This window comes from Phodopus roborovskii, unplaced genomic scaffold, assembly GCF_943737965.1.
Source record: "Phodopus roborovskii unplaced genomic scaffold, PHOROB, whole genome shotgun sequence".
Lineage (NCBI taxonomy): Eukaryota > Metazoa > Chordata > Mammalia > Rodentia > Cricetidae > Phodopus > Phodopus roborovskii.
In genome coordinates this window covers 8,721-21,722 of record NW_026125209.1, presented here as the reverse complement: position 1 = coordinate 21,722, position 13,002 = coordinate 8,721, and the positions used below count along the sequence as shown (strand labels likewise).

At 39.5% G+C, this 13,002-nt stretch overlaps 1 protein-coding gene across 1 annotated transcript in view; it reads left to right on the top strand.

The window, feature by feature from the left end:
• LOC127226979 (disco-interacting protein 2 homolog C-like) overlaps window positions 1–12,658 on the top strand; it is a gene marked incomplete at both ends in the record, with an annotated part of 134,876 nt that extends 122,218 nt beyond the window's left edge. Inside the window, 9 exon segments of the mRNA XM_051191183.1 lie at window positions 6,000–6,077; window positions 6,079–6,124; window positions 7,066–7,130; window positions 7,132–7,188; window positions 8,476–8,545; window positions 8,548–8,586; window positions 8,676–8,785; window positions 12,527–12,586; window positions 12,588–12,658. Coding sequence (XP_051047140.1) covers window positions 6,000–6,077; window positions 6,079–6,124; window positions 7,066–7,130; window positions 7,132–7,188; window positions 8,476–8,545; window positions 8,548–8,586; window positions 8,676–8,785; window positions 12,527–12,586; window positions 12,588–12,658 — 596 coding nt within the window.
• Window positions 12,659–13,002: the final 344 nt, after the last annotated feature.

The following is a 13,002-nucleotide window of genomic DNA, read 5'->3' as shown; positions in this document are numbered from 1 at the left end:
AAATTTACTTTAGCTTAGAATGCAAAAAATATGGTCCAAGGGTACCTTCTCCTTTTATATGTGGCCCATTCCTAACTCTCCTGTGATCTATATGCAGTTTCATTCTGAGATGTCTGAAGGGTCACAGTGTCTTCAGAAAAGTTCAGAGTCAAGCAGCTTGTAGCCTCTCTCTGCACTTGGAGCAAATTATAAGTGCTCAACCTGTAACACAGCAGCAACATGGTCACTACAGTATAATTTCCACTTAAATCTATGTCTTGTTTAGTCAAACAGGAAAACATCATAGGTCATGTGTATAGTCATGTTTTCTAAATGCAGCATTAAAAGAGTACATAGATACATGAGAATTCATTTTTTTAATGAATTTCTTGTGACATGTCTGGGGGACCGTTATGTGTCACCTGTGGCTTTTCCAATGCTTTTTTACAACCCATGCTGCATTGTTGTGCAAAGCATTTTAATAACTATGAGTTTAATTTTCTTTAACTTTCTTAAACTATGGATCTTTTTAGGGTAATTAGGACATGTGACTTCAGAATGTGAAGGGTACTTCTTGTTGCCTTTGGTATCCAATCATGTACTTACATCCATGGCAATTAGCTGTCATAATTAGGTGTGAGGTTTGCAAGTTTGAAGTTTGGAATATTGCATAATAAGATGATCACTAACCCCAAATTCCCAAATATTGTCTATAAATGTTTGTTTTCATTTAAATGGACTTGGTTATTAAATAAATAAATAAATAAATAAAATAATCACTAACAATGGAAAATTTTCCCTCTCAAAACATGCAGAATATCCTTTTTTAATTTTACCAGGAACTCTAGCCAAATCATTTAATTTTTTAGTTTTGTTTATTTGGAGTATTTTTCTTTGTAATTTCAAACCATGACTTTTATTTGGCCTTTTCTTCATTCCTTGATTGTTTCAGTTGTTATAATAAAACTTTAAAATAGTGTCAAGTTCACAGTCAGTGACATTAATATTTGTTGTGTTTAGAATGGAGGCTGACCCCCAGGATGTCTGTGCATTACCATCCTGCCAATAGAAACTCTCCCATGAATATATTAAAAGACAGTTCTAACTTGACAAAATAACTTTACCTAGAAATCTGCTTTTTATTTGGTGGTTTGAGACTAGAAATAAATTTTTCCCATGAATGCTGATGAGAATGTTGGGAAATAATGGCTGTTACCTGAGGTTAAATGATTAAAGCATCGTGGAAACACTTGGAACGTGTGTTCCTAATAGGTAGTGCTTGGAAAAACAAAATATGTTCTGAAAATTGGCAGTATTTCTATTGTATTAAAAGATTTTTTAAATTCCTTAACTGAATAGAGGTTGGAGAAATAGTTCATCCAATAAAGTGCTTACCTTATAAGTATGAGGACATGAGTTCAACTCCTGTAATGTACAATGGAAAAAAAGATGAAGTGCTTATAATTGCAGCCTTGGGAAAGTAGAGACATGTGGATCCCTGGGTTCAAGGACACTGAGAGAACTCTTCTCAAAAAAGATGGGAGTAGACAGCAGCTGAGGATGAACTACATCTGAGGTTGCCCTCTTCACTCTCTGTGCATGTGCACAAAACATGCACCCTCACATACATGAACACAAACACACAAGACTATTAAAGAGCAAGTGACTATATACTTGTGTCACTTTTTATATTCATTATATGGTGGAGTCAACCTTGCAAGCTGGAAGGAGGAAAAGCAAGGAATAGAATAATGTCTAATTATTATTGGCATTCAAACTGTCAGACTATTGTGAGTTACTCTTTAGATATGGGAAAGAAGGATCTTAACACTTTAAACATCTAGTGGCCCAGTGAGGGATTCCAGTGTTCCGGTGAAGACTATTTATTACAAGCAAGAAAGTTACCCATTTGTTGGTCACCTCATTACATAGCTCCAGGTATGGAGCAAAAAATCACGTCAGATCTACCTAACATAGGATAATCTACCTCTTTCCAACATACCAGCCTCTGAATGGACTTAAGCGTAATAGTAATGAATTTCAAGTCTCTATACATGCTAGCTTCAGATCAATCCTAATTCCCATAAAGCGTGTTTCTCCACACACGGGGTGTGATGGGTTAATTTTTTTTATTAATCCCCCCAAAAGCCAAGTGTTTTAGAAATTGTTGAAGAACTTTATCAAAGGTAAAATCTAGCATGTAAATTAAATTTCACATTTTGTCAAAAGCCTGTAGGTAGGAATTTTCAGGAACTAGAATTAAAGTGTATTTTTGAAGAAATTAGTGACTGCTCTTTGTAAGCTATACACCTTCTCAACTCTCAGAACCAGAGAAAGGAAAAGGGCAAATCATGGGCTTGAGTCTTCCAACAATAGGTTATTGATGAGTGATTGTATTAATCCACCTTTTGTTGCTATAATAAAATCTCTGAGGCAGATCATTTCACTTTAAAAAGCTTATGTTGGCTTACATTTCTTGGAATGCAAAGTTGAGAGGTCACATCTTATGCTAGCTATCTTGCTGATAAAATCCTGAGATAAGAGTAGAACTGTGAGCTGGGCAGTGGTGGCACATTTCTTTAATCCCAGCACTCAAGAGGTAGAAGGTAGGGGCAACTTTATTAGTTCAAGGCCAGTCTGATCTTCTGAGAAGGTTCTAGGACAGCTTCCAAAACTACAGCAAAATCCTGTCTTGAAAAACCAAGAAAAAAAAAAAAAAAAAGAACCCTGAATATTTACATGTTCTCTTCCTCTTCTCAGAAATCAACCATGATTCAACCATGGAGTTTCCATTCCTAATGGCATTATGTAATAATCCTACTTTCTATCCCCCAAAAACTTTACCTCTAAACACTGTGGACTAATAAATTTCCAGGAGTCTTAATATTTCACAGTTGAAATTTAATTTTAACCCATGGTCCTTTAGAAAAAACTCAGATCACTATAGTAGGGATCCATGTTAGCTCTTCTGATAGTGGAAGAAAACTGATTAGAGAAATTGTAGTTATCTTAGGCAGAACTAAGCATACCCTAACTGTAGGATGGTGAGGGACTCCCCCATAAAATGGGTAGATGTTCCCAATAGGGACATATGTATACACTAATTCTGCCAGCTCTCTTCTGAGACATATTGCTGGTATGCCATGAGGCTCATCCGCTGTGTATGAATGACCATGGATATGCTGCTTTTCCTTATAAAGAGACTGCCATACTCCAGTGTCAAGAATGGGTTTGATGAGGAGCCATGATGTTCATTTTATTTCCCATAGCCACTTTGAAGAATTCAATGGGTCTTAATTCCAGTTTAATGTGTGTTTTGAGTCATGTTGACAGACATGTCCATGAGTAAATGCTTGAGAATACTAATTCTTAAAGGCACCAAATTATAAATTTTTGTCTGTGTTTCTTAGACTCATGCCATCTCATTTGCTTACACCTACTCCTACTCAGCATCTTTGCTGTATTCTGCTTTCTTTCTCACTAGTCTACTTTACATACCAGTTTCTATTTTCTTATTTTAATCTTCCTAGATGCAAAGAAAAGTGTGTGGGAGAGAAGGATAAATTTGGAGACTTGCAAGCTTAGCATCTCTTCTATCCAAAACGCTGATCACAACATCAGTGGATGTCTGAAGGCTGATTCTGCTGTAACCTGGGTGGTTACACACTACCTTGCCTTTCATTGTGTCGGTCATCAGAGACAACAACTTGGCCTCTGGATTTACTGTGAATGTTTTTTTGCTAAATATGAGGTACTTGTGTATATATCTTAATGCATCATAAAATACTTTTCTTGCACTCCCATCCATATGTGTGTTTATGACATGGGACATTTAGGAAAGGAATTAAGTGTGTTTTTCCAGACATTGCTCCCTAATTGTGATCCATACAGCTGTTTTCCACATAGTAGCTCCTCCTCTCAACTTCTTTAGGCTCTCACTTTTACACATATCTTTCTTTTGGGAGTTTCAGAACCTAGTCTTGAAGCTCACTGTTTTCTTATGAGTCCCACAAGCTCCAGCATCCTTCTTTGAAGCTACTTGCTTTAATAGCCCAAGATTGTTCATGATCCCTTTTCATTTTCAGCTCCCCTAGTCTTCCTCACCCCATAAACTGCTAGTCAGAATTGTCTATTGCTTTTAAAAGTAGCGGTAGACAGTGATCTTTGCACCTATGATTGATGCTAATGACCTACACATTGTATCAGGAATTTTTTTAGTTGAATGTAATTTGTGAGAGAGGGTTTGTTTGCACCTCCTCCTCCCCACACACTTATTTGTTTTAAGAGAGATTATATGGACAGTACCGGATATTCTCAAAATTTCTAAATAGCCTTCCTTGAGGAGTCAACAAAGTCTGGCAAATGAGGTTGAGGCAGGACCAAGCCCCTCCACCCACACCCATATTCCCTGTATCAAGCTGAGCAACGTATCCCACTATAGGGAATGGGCTCTAAAAGACCAGTTCATGCTATTGAAATAGGTCCTGGTACCACTGCCAACCCCTCACCCCCCTGCCAAACAGATCAGGTCACATAACTGTCACCCATACTCAGAGGGTCTAGTTAGGACCCATGCGGGATCCTCAGCTGTCAGTCCATAGTCTATGAGCTCCTACTAGCTCTGGTCAGATGTCTCTGTGGTCTTCCCCATCACAGTCTTGATCCCACCTGATTCATGTGATCCCTCCCTTCCTCTCTTCAACAAAACTCCAGTAGCTCACAGTCCAGTGCTTAGCTCGTGGGTCACTACATCTGCTTCCATTAGTTACTGGATATAGGTTCTATGATGACAGGGTAGTCACTAATCTGATTAAAGGAGAAAGCATGTTCAGACACCCTCTCCATTATTGCTAGGAGTCTTAGCTTGGGTAATCTGATGAGTGGATGGAAGTATAAAGGGGGGAGGCAGGGGACAGGAGAAAGGGAGGGAGAGAACTGGGGTTGTTGTTATGTAAGATTAAAAAATAATTTTTAAATAAAAATAAAACAAAACAAAGTTTCTAAATAGCCTAGGCTGACCTCTAACTCTTGGTTGTCTTGCCCAAGATATAGGACTGTAGGCATATACCTGCATGCCCAGCTGTAATACAGTTTATTCATTCTTTTCTTCACAACATAAATAATGAATTGTATACCTTTTGATATTTCTCAGTTCCTATCCTGCACTAATCTTTCCTGCTATGTTGCTGTTTGCATTTTAGTCTTTGACTCTTTGCTCTTTTTTGGAGAGGGGGGCTGCCAGCTCCCAAATAAATCATACACTCAGAGGCTTACTTTTTCTTATAAATACCCTGTCTTAGCTTGGCTTGTTTCTAGCCAGCTTTCTTAACTTAAATTGTCCCGACTACCTTTTGCCTCTGGGCTTTTTCCTTTTCTTACTTCTATATAGCTTACTTTTTTACTCTTACTCTGACTGGCTGTGTGGCTGGCTGGCTCTGACTTCCCTCATTGTTCTATCTTGCTCCTCCTTCTTCCTTTTCTCCTTACTCCTCCTACCTATTCTTTTTGCCTGCCAGCCCTGCCTATACTTTCTGCTGCCTTCCTATTGTCCCTTCAGCTCTTTATTAGAACATCAGGCATTTTAGACAAGCAAAAGAATTAAACAAATGTAGCATAAACAAAAGCAACACATCTTTATATCATTAAACTAATGTTCTACAGCATAAACAAATGTAGCACATCTTAAAATAATATTCTACATTGGTAAGCCTCTTTCAAGGTATTTTTAGCTTAAAGATGTTTTCTTTTTGTTTTTACATATTTTTTAAAAATCTACATGAAAGTGTACTTGAACTGCCTAGAGAGCTGTTGATGGTTGGCTTTTGAGGGAGGGGGAGAGTCAAGTTTCTTCTGATATATTAGAAGAAAAAAACATTCTAAATATGACCATTATAATTATGGTTCATAACTATGGCTACATCTAAACCCACTGACCTAAGAATTTTGTATAAAATGGATTATATGCTGCATAATCTGCTATGGTGACAATCTCCCTAACCACCTCTTCTTATCATGCTCAGGGAACAATTGCAAACTCATTGACATGTGTTCAGCTTCACAAACGTGCAGAGAAGATAGCAGTTATGCTGATGGAAAAGGGGCCACCTGCAAGATGGAGACCATGTGGCATTAGTCTACCCTCCAGGTAAAGCAATAGGATGAGACCTGACCCCCGAGAGGTAGCAAGGACAGCAATGGGAGGAGGGCACATTGTTGTCCCCAACTATACTTGTGGAGTTGCTGGGTTACTGCCTACCATGTTCTCTGTATCTGTTTAGATTCTCACCAGGCTGTTCTCATTCATGGGGCCTAAGCTACATGTTAACACTGCTTTAGAGGCTTAAAACAATACATACCCAAACTTTTATAGCTACATTTGATTAAGCTGTAAGGTGGTTCATATTATTGGTAGTAGTAAAGTTTTCAGCCTCTAGTCATAATCATACCATTGAAATGACATATAAATGAAACAACTAAGTTGTCTTAGCATGTTGTGTCTTTGCCTGATAAAGTGGGAACACATGGACCCTAGTCGTAAAGCTGGGGGAACCAGCATTGGACTGAACCAAGCCTTCCAAATATGGGTGTCTGTTAGGAGCACTGGGCAGTCTATGGGTCCTCTGACAGTGGAACCAGTATTTATCCCTAGTGCACAAATGGACTTTGAGAGCCCATTCTCCATTGGGGGCTACTCTCTCAGCCTAGATACACAGGGGAGGGCCTAGGCCCTCCCCCAAATAATATGACACACTTTAATGATCACCCATGGAAGGCCTCACCCTCCCTGGGGGAGTGTATTGGGGGGTGGTGGGGTCAGTCGAGGGGGCATGGGACAATGGAAGGGAGAGGGAACTGGGGTTAACATATAAAATAAGATTGCTTCAAAGAAAAAAATAGGAAAAAAGGGCAAGCCATAAGAAAGTAATACTGGAGACCAAAAGGCACAGGAAAGGAGCTCTTTAAAGGTCTGTTTCCTTAACTGTCTGAATTTTCCAAGACTAGAACTTTCACTGAGAAAGAGCAGTGGTGATCATTAAGCAATGTGACTGGCTTCATGTAAGTATTTCTGCTTTCCCTCTCATGTAGGAATAGACCTGATTGCTGCATTCTATGGTTGCCTGTATGCAGGCTGTGTGCCAATCACCGTGCGGCCCGCCACATCCACAGAACATTGCAACAACATTGCCTACAGTCAAGATGATTGTAGAGGTAACCAAGGCCTGAGTAGGAGGCTGTGTGCCTTTCACCTGCCTATGCTCAGGGGCATGCTGTGAGGCATAGACCTGTAGTCTCCTGGGGCAGCTACTAGCCGTACAAGTGGATTTGCAATGAAAGTAATAGAATTGGAAATAGTCTGTCTCCCAGGGAATTAATCATCTAGCTTAGGGAGTAAGAACCAAGCTGAGTAACATGGAAGCTTTGGCCAGCTGTGAGCAGCTATTGCAATGCATTGACACTGAGGGTGCCTCATATTGGCTCCATAGAGAAGGCTTCATCACCAAACACAAAGAAGCAATCTGAATGAAAAACAGTATTTTCTTCAAGTTCCTTTCTTCTGAATCTAGAAGGTTATCTTCCTTGTTTTTAGAGTGTATATGTTTGTTTTTAAGTATAAGGAAGTTGAAAAGACTAGTGTAGTGACATAGTCATTCTGTGGCACTGACCACGCCCATTGGGGTGGAGCCATGGGCAGATGCGACCTGTGGAAGGAGGTCTGAGGAAGAGCCAGGAAAAGCTCTCTTGCTGGCGGGATTCGAGCATCCGGTGGAATTTCCTAGTGTTCATCTGTCTAGGTTGTAAGTTATTTCTCCCCTGAATAAACATCTATTCGGCCTATTTGTTTATCTGATCCTTATTTTATCGCGATAGACTAGAGTATGTTTCTCTTATGGGAAGCAGAGTCAAAAGAAACGAAGAATAGTCCTGGTACCCTGGTGAATGTTCTCAGTAGCTTTGTGGGAACACTGCCAAGAAAGACAGTCCTGCTAGAAAATAGCTGCAATGTATCTACGTATGTAACTTTTGTGACTAGCACATGCTAAGAGAGAAGCCTCTGATGTTTTCTAGGGTGTGAGAATAATGCGAGGGAGTTCAGAACCTAGCCTCCAAGTGTTGCCTGGGTATATACTTGACCAGTGCTCCTGGTTTTGCCATACCCCCAGCTAGCTCTTGCGAATTAGTTTGGATGTTCTAGCAGGAGACCCTAGACTAGAGAATGGCCTTCTACTACTGGAAAAGGTCATCCTCTTCAACCATGAATGAACCTTCAGCAACGAGGCTCATGGAGCAATCAGGGAGGAAGAAGATACCCACCAAGCCAGCGAGATTAGCTGGATCAACACTGGCAGACCATGGGTGACATTTGCAGCCAGACCAGCTCCACTTCTTCAGCTAGCTCTTGGGAATTAAAGCTGTGTACATTTAATCTATAGGCATATAAATGATGAGCCCTTCCAAGATGTATTCATTCCTTTACTTCTTGTCTTTGGTCCTCAGGTGAGTCGCTCTGCTTGTCTCATGACAACACAACTGATCTGTAAACTGCTAAGGTCCAGGGAGGCGGCAGCACTGTAGATGTCAGGACATGGCCTCTCATACTGGACACAGGTCAGCACTTGGACTAGCTTCCACATACATTTGTTTGTTGTGGTCTTTACTGTATGAAAGTAGACTGATTGCTTTGTTTTCTTCTGCAGATGATTTGCCAAAGAAGCGGCCTACCCAGATCTACAAACCTTCCAACCCAGACACGCTGGCTTACCTTGACTTTAGTGTGTCCACAACCGGGATGCTAGCTGGTGTAAAGGTAAGAAGAGGAGGGGTCTGCCCAATGTGCAGACCAGTGGTGGACAACAGACAAGCCATGCACTGATTGTTCACTAATGTTATATATGATTGTGTTCCCATGATGCATAGAGAGAGGTGTGATATGATTTTCATATAAGCTATGACATATGTGACCTTTTGATACCCAACAGCTACTTTCCAAATAATCTGGGGAAAGCTGGGGACATGACTTACTCATACATCCCTTACCTAGCATGTTCACCGCCCTGAATTCAATCTTCAGTACTGAAGGAAAAAAAAACCTAACAAATTTGTCATATTGTCAGAGCTTACTGCATACTAGAATGCTATATACAGTCTTCTTGCTTGCTACCCTTCTTACTCAGCTCTGCATTTTTGTACTGCATTCTTTTCTTATTAAGCTTGAACATAATCATAACCCTGTAAGATTGACACTTGGTGAAGCTACCATGAGAGCCTTTTGACTGTCAAAGGATAGAACTACTGATGTCACCTAACATCAGCATCCTCACAGTTCAGGTGTCAGGGTCTTGAACTAAAGCCTGAACTAAAGTCTTTTCCTCTGTGTTGCATTGGGACAGTTTCAGCTGGTTACCTGTTACTTAGTTCTCAGATTTGATGTCTTCAGTGGAATAGAGAAAGCATGCCCAAGTATCTAAGAATATTAAATAATTTTTCTTTTAGAAAATAACTTCCTAAAAGAAATATTCTCAGAGCAAGATGAGTTAATTACTGTCATCCTCAAGTGAGCTTTGAATTCCTTCCTGTCAGAGCCAAAATATAAACCCATCCTTCCAGTTATTCTCATGAAGCATGGAAGTGGGAACTATAATATTAAATCATAATTTAATAAAGATATATCTACATGAAACAGATACTATGATATGTGTTATTATTTCCTGGTGACTCAATTTAATTCTTAAACACCATAGAAAAACTCAGAGAGATGGGTAACTAGAATTTATTTCAAACTCTTAAAATGTTTTTCCAATTTTTGATGATCTGTTTGCTGAATATGTGAAAAGAAGTATATTGTAGTATCAGTTAACAGAACCCTTTAATTTTAAGGGCTGAAATGCCCTTAAAATAGGAGAAGTTGTCTGGCATATTGTCTCCTCTAATATCTGTCTCTTTAGTCCCATAAGGTTGCAGAGACACCATTTTTCTCTGGAAGAAATTCTTACTTAATTTTAGCTATTGAACAAAAGCATTCAGTTGTATACCATGAAAGTTAGAAGAATCTGTGTGTGTTTTCTCTGTAATTGATGCTTTGAAATGTCAGGATTCATATAAAACAGAAGGATACATGAAGGTGCTATAGCTAATTCTTACATTTTACCCATTTAATTGTGTTATGTTGGACTTGGAATGATCTGTGGCACGCATAGTTGTATACCTCCAGGGAAAGGACACTAACTTAACATCAGGCAAAGCAAAATGGTACTGAAATACAAATCTGCTTAGGACATGTCATGTATTATATCATAGTGCAACCAATATAAGCAGTACATAGGTTTGAGGCTGTCTCACATCTGATGCACATGGATTCAGGGATCTGCTTTTGGTGCATCTCAAAGTCCTTTGTTGCTTGGAATCTGGCAAAAGATAATTCTTTATTCAAGTCTGAGGTTATCTAGTAAAAATCAGGAATTTACACTTCATACCAAAATAGATTCCCAATTTAGGGCCCAGATTGGAATGTGCTTAGAAGATGGAAGGTTTTGTGTGGTTTGGTTTTGTTGTTGTTGTTGTTGTTTTTGGTTTTTGGCTTTTTTCCCTGTGTTGTTTTTTATTAACCTGTTTGTCCTCATGCCACTGTGTTAGAACTACTCTCAAAACCTAGAAGATTCCATAGCTCCCAGCCAGGGAGATGTGAGCACCCTTCTTTCCACTGTCTTTATATTGATCATATTTGGAAAAGTGCTGGCAGACCTTGTAGTTTCCCACTGTGTCTGAACTGTCCACCACATGATGAATTCTTGTTATTTGTTATAGAGAGAATCTCTGTACCTGAAACTGGTTTGGAATTTACTATGTGGCTCAGACTGCCTTAAAATTTGCAGCAGTCGGTTTGCCCAAGATTCCCAAGAGCTGAATAACAGTGTACCACACCTGGTTGTAGTTTTGTTTTGTTTTAATTCCTAGCACTGAATACAGTGCCTTGTAAAGTAACAGAACAAGCACTTAGCATAGCAGATTTAACCTAATGAACAGAAGGGCTGTTTTCTGGTTCTGCATGGTTCCCTTCCCAGTGCATCTAGGAAGTAAAGGTTGCTTTGATCACTTACCTTGAGTACTTGGTAGGAGAATTTACTAAGATTCAAAGAATGACAGGATCTTAGAGGAACATGGTATAACTATAGCTTTGTTTTTCCATTAAGTAGAAGCTATGGATCTGTGTGTTTACATACACTTACATATACACATACATACATACATACATACATACATACATACATACATACATACATTGCATTTTAAAGTAACTCTCCATTACTGGGATGAATTCAGCAAGTAGATCATAATACAGCCTTTCCCTTTCTTCTGACAATGAACTGACACTTGATAATGAAAGGACGCTCCACCCTTCTTTCTTTTATCTCGGCTAAGTGAATAAAGTGTTGAATGAATGGATTGGATTTCCTTGTTTGTGTTCTTTACTAGTTCAGTTTATAAATTAGCACTGCAGTGGCAAGCTGCTTCACATTTAACTTGTGACATATTTTAACCCATCATATCAAATACAGCTTTCTAAGCTTCCTTGACTTCTCAGCAGTTGACTTGGTTATCAAGTTCTCACAAAAACAATGATATTGTTAAATACAATCTGTGGTGTTTCAGAATTCGTTACCGTGTTTATTGTACAAGATCTATTCTGAGGGGAAGAGAGGAAGAGGGTTACACCGAAAGAGCTTCACTGTCTTCCATACTACACAGAGATAGGGTTTGACTGTGATTTCATTGTGGAATAGTCATATATAGGAAGGACCCGAGGGTTACCCTAGGAGGTTCCAGGGCTTTACTTCTGGGAAACTCATTTATGTGATTTTCAGCATGTTCTTTCACTTATGAGGCACATAAACATGAGATTCCCGTGCTTACAAAGTATAGGCACCTGCATATAGTGAGCAGGTGCTGTAAGGGTCCCTGAACTTCAAGGGAAATAAAAACCCAGTCTCTATTGCAGAGGTGGTCATGGAGCCTCATACCTTCATCTACCTGTAGGCAGTTATGTGGACTCAGGAATCCCTGTATATATACTGTTTTTCATATTCAAAGCATTCTCGTTTCCCCACTGCTGGAGTTACAAGGAGAGTCAAGAAGTTTTGAGTGAGGTTTATTTGTTCAAAATGGAAGCCTTCTAAGTGTAATGACTCCTGAATGTAATCCACACAACTCAGAAGGTTAAGGTAGAAAGATTGCCACAAATTAAAAGCCAGAGTAGGCTTTGTGGTGAGTTCCAGGCCACCTTGGGTGACATGTGAGAGAACATGTCTACTACCTTCCCTTACCCATCCACCCTCAAAAAAAAAGAAGGAAAGTAGGAAGAGTAATGAGAAAGAACATCAGCATCCACCTTCCAGAACAATGTGACCCAAGCTCACTTTGGCTATCTCTGTCTCTAAAAGTATCTTAGGGGCATTTAATGTTCATTGCCATGAAATTAGAAATGTCCCACAGATGTCACTGGAAGCTGGGTGTATAGTCACTTATTTTTTACTTCCTTTCTGTCTTTCAGATGTCTCATGCAGCCACCAGTGCCTTTTGCCGCTCTATTGGCTGCAATGTGAGCTTTCACCCCTTCTAGAGAAGTGGCCATCTGCTTGGACCCTTACTGTGGGCTTGGGTTTGTCCTCTGGTGTCTCTGCAGGTGAGATTCTTCCTAACATCCTTAAATTAATTGTTTTTGTTTTTCAAAGAAAAAAAAACCTTTATCTTCTTCTCTGTGGAGCTGAGTACAAAAACCCCAACCATATGTCTCTCACTGAGACCCCATCTCAGTACCAGAATGAGTTCTGTAGCACTTTTACTTCCTATAGTAGTTGAATAGCATTTTAAGGAAACAGCCAGTGGGTAAACTACCTTTGCTAAGGTGTAGGGTGGTGTCTTCTGCAAGCTAAGTTTTTATTACCATCAGAAGACTATCAGATTTAAGTCTACAACCTGAAACCCTGGAGTCATGCCTTCTAGAGGTTATCAAAATTTTCACCTCCT